At 38.7% G+C, this 6,569-nt stretch overlaps 1 protein-coding gene across 1 annotated transcript; it reads right to left on the bottom strand.

The window, feature by feature from the left end:
• Nucleotides 1-3,399: 3,399 nt before the first annotated feature.
• Nucleotides 3,400-6,108, bottom strand: LOC139698791 (uncharacterized). Its single transcript, XM_071597706.1, has one exon. It carries the CDS (start codon nucleotides 6,021-6,023, stop codon nucleotides 4,767-4,769), a length of 1,257 nt encoding a protein of 418 aa, XP_071453807.1. The 5' UTR covers nucleotides 6,024-6,108; the 3' UTR covers nucleotides 3,400-4,766.
• Between the last annotated feature and the right edge of the window lie 461 nt (nucleotides 6,109-6,569).

Here is a 6,569-nt window from a genome sequence, read left to right as displayed (position 1 = left end):
GAATCCATGTGCAATTGACGAATTTCGCTCGGCAGATGTTCAAGATAACTATGAAAATTTTCCATGGCGGGTAATACAATATTATGCGAGCAAGAAAAGTTCGATAAATTTAATCACAAATTGGAGAAATTTTATTCCCAATCTGCCTCGACTGGCTCGAAATTTTCTCTCATTCAATCGATGAGAGTACCATTTCAGTGGCGCTATTTCAGTATTTAAAGTGAATGACAGAACAGAGATCAGAATGACATGAACACAAACCATTGAAGTCAAAATTTCTGATGCTGAATTATCTTTCGCAAGACTCATGGAAGCAGTACAAATTCCGTCTGAGCGTTAAGAATATTTGGACTGCAAATAGGAATAAGTGTCTGTAATGTTATGCAAATTGTACCCTCGTTAGATTTGAAAAAGGAGAGGAGTGAAAGTGATTGTAGAAGGAATAATTAAATTTACCAAAAAATCTTAAATTAGAATTTGAAATCGGAAACTTAGAGGAGATGCTAGATTGCGAGGCAAAGGAACTGTTGGATAAAGAGATGATTGAATTAGAGGCACAGAGAGTGGCAGACGAAAAAGTAAGATAGCGAAAAAAAGTGAAATTCACAGCAAAGGGTTCATCAGATTCTTTTTATTACTGAATAAAGCTCTTAAAGCAATGGACCACGATGTAGAGCGATTTAAACAGGTTGAAAATATCAAACAATGTTTAGACCTCCCCATAAAGCATTTACTACCAGAACCCAAGAATATGGCCCTGATGATAAACAACTCAGGAAAAGCAAAGTGTGAAACTTGATTTGGTAAATGTCATTTGTATTCATGAAATATTGATTTTTGAGTTCAAAGGGCAGCCTCTGAAGTATAATTTTCCACATCATGTACAAATTAATTATAGATTGTGGTTTAGTATTTGTATGTACAGTAGGATTAATAAATAATAGCAAATAATGGGGTGAAGTTCAATGATGAAGGTGCATCCATTAAGAAATTCACAGAGCAAAATGGGTAAGTTTAGCTTTAAAATGGATAAGAATAAATCAATATGATTTGAAAAGTTCATATGATAGGACAATATTTTTGAAGAAGATGTGGGGTTGGTAGTAAGAACACAAGAGAATTTTGCTGGTGAAAGAAACATTCAAAAAGAGGAGAAATTTGGTAGGAGGGACTTTCAGCGCAGACAAAAAGAAAAATGCCAAAATTTAGTTTGCATTTTTTGTAACATTTTTATCACCTCTCGGAAGCCTGTTCTTTGGGATTAGATGTAAAGCAGAGAATTGGAAGCCTTTGAGGATTTGGGTACAGAGTGGAAGAAGAAAATGCGTTGAGCACAGAGAAGGGCAAACAATGTATCATTGAAGATGTCGGAAAGGACAAAGTTGCTGATAAAAATTAAAGTGAAACTATAAAAGAATGTAGATGGGATAATGAGAGGTAATGATTGAAGGGAAAATGTTGGTAAGAGCAGAAAGGCATGCAAGTGAATAAGCATTTTCTTCTGATCAAGCCTGGAAGGAAGGAAGTAGTTATTAATAAATGAAAAAGAAACACTTTGTTCCAATCCACCACTTTTGTGGTGGATTGGAACAAAGTGTTTCTTTTTCATTTATTAAAATGAACTTCCACAAAGTTGAGGCTGAAACTATTGAGAGAAGTAGGTATTTATAACTCTACCTTGATATTTGATAGGTTTTTTTCTCTGTACGTGATACGTCGTAGTCGGCAGGTCTTATCCGTGGATCGACGTACGTTGTATGCCCCGCTCCGCTCACTTGGTTTTGAATTTTTTTCTGTGGCGCCGTCAAATTTTTTAAATATCTATGGTTGCCCTTGGCCTCTTAAATAGAATTTCTTCTTTCTAATTATTCTGTTTTGACATCATGAAAAGCCACTCTATAAGGAAGATAAATCGAGCAAGTCCATCCTCATGAGATAAGCTAGTTCTTTGCATTTATGCTTTGCCCTGAGGTTCTGCTTGTCTTTATTGCTTGATATGATCTTCCTATCTAATTTCTCTGGAACCATTCTTGTATCATTCTTTCTTTTTGTTTCATCATAACAGTTGCGAGAGCAAAAGGCCTCACCATCATCTACAGTCTCAGTTGTTAGATTTCTTTCTTGAGAAAGAGCAGTAAAGAAACCATGATATAACTCCCATATTGGATTCCAAGAGGGATAGGCTTTTTTTGAGTGAAGATAATATAGAGAATATAGTTGAACACCTTGATGGAGAAAGAGAAGTGGGTATTGGATGTAGTGCAAGTTCAAGTGAGGGAGTTTGGTCGAGAGGCACTTCACTGAAAAGATACGGCCGACTGGGAAGAAGTCCAGGACTCAAAGAAGATGTCAGGTGTGCTCCCCACAAGGTAAAAGGAGGGATACTGTGCACTGGTGCCCCAACTGCAATGCAGGCCTATATTTAGAGGTTTGTTTCAAATTACATCTCGAAAAACTGAACTTTTAGAACGGAGTTTCGAAATTAAATAGGGAATAAAGATGTGAAAATATAAAATATAACATGAGTAAAATTTTTACTGAATAGAATAACCAATTTAAAATGAGGTAAATTTTTTTTAGTTTTAGAATAAATATTTAAAAAGATACATATTATTTTTGCCATTGCTGGAACAGGGAGAGATTTTAGAACAATTAAATACTGCAAGTGGGGCCCACACATTTCTTGAAGGGTTAAGGTTCATCTATTGACCTACCTTGATATGATATGGATCTTTACTTTGCTTTGTGACTGTGGGACTATATCAGCAACAGAGGAAAGAAAATGAAATGAAAGAATATGAAATTTAGCACTACAAAAGAATGAAAGAAATCAACCAGGTAACTAATGGAGAAGTCTAATCATGGGTGGAGAAAGACAGAAATCCATGGAAGTCTTAATTGAAAAAAGATAGGAATCAAAGAGATACATTCTGAGGAACATTAGTCAGATGAATGCTTAATCTCAAAGGGGAAGGAATAAAACTCATAGGGGAAGATGAGAAGAAGATGGGAGAAGTCAGTGTGCCTAATACATTGTCATGTAAACAGACTGACTTAGAGTGCTACTGAATATCAATCCTCAAATTATCAACAGGATGATGTACACCAACTAGGAATATGAATATTGATTATGAATTATGAATACATTTATTTCCATGATGTAGGCATAATGGTATCCTTGATGACTATAAATACTGATTAAGTCAATAGTCCTTAGAAAATATTTTTGTCCAAAAATACATTACTATGTCTTGATTTTTAATATAGGCACTTACTTGATTACTATTCAATGGATGTTTACATTAGGAGTACAGATACATGACAAATTTCAGTGATTTTTTTTCTTATCATTTAATATGACTTAAGTTAATACATTTTTTGATACTCTCAGCCTTTTAAGATGACTTTTCTGATTTCTTTTTCTTGAAGTCACAAAAAAATGAATGATTATTTTTAAGAAAATGGTTGGTGAGCTGAATTTTTGCAGTTATTTTAGATAGTGTAACAAGCTTAAAAAAATATTCATATTTGTAAAAACTTCAATTTTCCAATTTATTATTAATTATTTTTCACTTTATATATATTTATGTGCATAGATAATTTGGATTGTAAGAACATTGTAAATTTATGACTAATTCTTCATGGCTTATGTGAACTTAGTTGTTTAATCATGGTTTCTACTGAAATATAAGAGTCAATGAGCTATACGATGAGTAGATCAGTAATACAGAACTTGTTATAGTAATTAAAAATTAGCTTCATGTCCTTGTGTAACACCAAAGTTATCAACCTGAAGGTTGGTTTGACAGGCGAGGGTGGAGCTCACCATATACTCAGTCCAATGGCATATGAAATTCACACATCGGGGTAGGAGCACCAGCCCAATTTCTCAGGAGGTTTCTGGAATTAGGGTACTTGTCTCTTTCCCAGTGCCGCCTGTGGTTCCCCAGGAAAATCTGGTATCCAAGAAATCACACAGCTTGAGTGAAGCTGAGGGAAGCTTCTGGCCATCTGGTGATTAAATATCTTGATTCTAGAGAATCGAACCCAGGCCCTCCAGGCAGTAGTCCAGCACTCTACCCACTGGGAAACCACATCCCTCATCCTTATATTAATATAAAGCTGACAATGCAAATATTCACTGATAATGGTCAAGTCCAAAACAATCTACTAAACATTAGCTCACTAATATGCTAAAGTTTATGCCTATTAGGCTTGCAGGCATTAAGTAAGATTTACACAAAAATAAATGTTTTTACAATTCCATGATGCCCAAATAAATACCTCTTCACAAAGTTTTGGTACTAACTATGTAGTAGTTTAAACTTGGTATAAAAAGTAACTGTTCGAGATTTGCATGGGATGTGCCTGGACACTTTATTGTTCTGCTAGTTTATACAGTGACAAATATATCCTGTAAGTTTCACTATTTTCAGATATGTTGCTTGATGAATTATTTACTAATGGCAACTGACTTCTTGTTTTCTTGTTGAAATCCAAGCCAGCTCTGCTTCTTATGGCGACAGGACAATATATATTAGTATCTTTTCTCCTAAAGATACTCATTTTATTGTACAATTTGATCTCCACTCAAAAACTGAAAGCTGGCTAGAAAATATTTTCAAAGTTGACTCTATGCGCTAAGATTGTACAAGCCCAGCATAAATGATTCAATAAATTGAAACACGCACCCAAATAAGCACGCATATGTCTCATGGATAAGGTAAACCGCTAAATATCAAGTTCCAAGTAATGGCCCACACTACCTAGGAGTCTAAAAGCGGTGATGAATCCGTAGAATTCAACCCGTTTGGGAGTGCCATGTCAACAAATTCTCGCACGATCTCCTCTACCTTATCCCTGTATTTGGGGTCTCGGGCGAATCGGATCTGCACAAGAGGGTTATTCCCCGAATTAAAGAAGTCCTCCAAGCCCTCCTCAGTTCGGTTCTCACCGCTGAACGAGACCGCTGGGTCGTCCCTAATCATGTTGACGGGACCGAAGAATGCTCTGCCTATGATACCATGGGGCAAAAACCTGCCCATTACCTCGGCCTTGAATTCCTCCAAAGACAGAAGTGGAGGTTCGCTTTTGAGCACCTTCAGAGTTTCGGACAAGGCGGCGTAATATTCGCCGATGAGGTTTCCGAAGTGCTTCTCCCGGAACGATCTCCCGGTCGTTTGACATACGAAATACACCAGATCTACGGCTGGATGACAGCACTTAACCATCTGCATATCGAAAAACTTCACATCTACGGGCCGTTCAACACCTTCATCCCCTCTTTCATATCTGAACATGATGTTATTCTCCCAGAAGTCACCGTGTGAGAGGACGCTCCAACCCTGAGTGGGAGTGGCTCTCAACTTGCAAAACGTCGTCCAGAAACCGCGGATGACCTGATCCAATGCTCCAGAGGCCTCTGCTTCCTTGGGTAACCCTTCTAGGTTTTTAGAAAACTCTTTCATGATCGGTATGAAGTTATCAATCATCCCCTGAATAGGACTCGGTGGATCTCCGGCTTTCTGTTCGTAGAAAACGAAATCTTTACCCAACTCTGGGTACATTTCCGTCCATCTCCTAGGAGAAGCTCTCTCTGCCGCCATCGTGAGAGCATGAAACCTTCCAAGTCTCTTCACGACGAGGCTGCAGTGGGCATAATCGAAGCCGTTGAGACAGAACGAGTCGTCTGGTGGTCTATAACCCGCCTCGAGAAGGTCCTCCATGTAGAAATTGCCCCTTTCGCCCTCAAAGTCGGTGTAGTAGAACGCTGGCAGTGGGAGTTCTACCGTACCAGAGGACAACTCCAGCATCGAAGGCACGAGTTTCTCGAAGAAGATCCACTCAATATAGAACATTTTAGTCGCTTTAATCACATCCAGTTGGATTTTATACTTTGGCGTGCATTTCACGAAAAAAGACGCGGTGCGACTCGCTTCTCCGTCGCCCTTGAGTTGAAAGTTGACTTTGATGCGCAAGGCGAAGGAAGTGACACCTTCGAACTTCGATGCGATTCGTTTCATCTCTGGATCTACCAAAACTTCAACTTCCCTTCCGTTCGTCAGTTTCTGGATTGACTTGATCAAGCCCTCCCGCGAGACATGCTCCCACGGGTCTTCCATCTCTACAAGTGAGAGGAACTGTCTCCTCCCGCCGTGGCGCGGAGGAACGAATGTCATGGATTAATGAATAATGGGCAGTTGCGTCACCGTAGAATATTGTTGCGTCACGTGATGCGGCGCGGGCAGGAAGCGGCCGTTAAGGTCGTCCCAGTTGGCTATCTATTAGTCAACCGAACGGAAAGCACGGAGCTGTGCGCCTTTTGGAGGACAATGAAATGTCAGCAATAGAGATAACTTCGGAAAAAAAATATCTCCGACAGAGAGAGATTGCCATTATCAGCTATTGGAATTCATTCGGGGCAGACGGGAGATTTGGGCGGTTCATGCCATCCAGCTAATGCCAAAAGTATGCTGCTTTTTTGGGCATACATATGTTTATCAGCAGTCAAGAGTATCATACGATGATATCAGACGCACCACAAGGGAAAGTTTAATTTGTTGGCAAAC

The sequence above is a fragment of the Hetaerina americana genome, unplaced genomic scaffold (assembly GCF_022747635.1).
Source record: "Hetaerina americana unplaced genomic scaffold, ioHetAmer1.1.p SCAF_9, whole genome shotgun sequence".
In the NCBI taxonomy this organism is placed as follows: Eukaryota; Metazoa; Arthropoda; class Insecta; order Odonata; family Calopterygidae; genus Hetaerina; species Hetaerina americana.
Note: the sequence above shows the minus strand (reverse complement) of the source record. Positions and strands in the feature narration are given on the sequence as shown.

Excerpts from the sequence above, each read along its gene's own strand:
- LOC139698791 (XM_071597706.1), bottom strand. The coding sequence starts at position 6,023 with ATGAAACGAATCGCATCGAAGTTCGAAGGTGTCACTTCCTTCGCCTTG.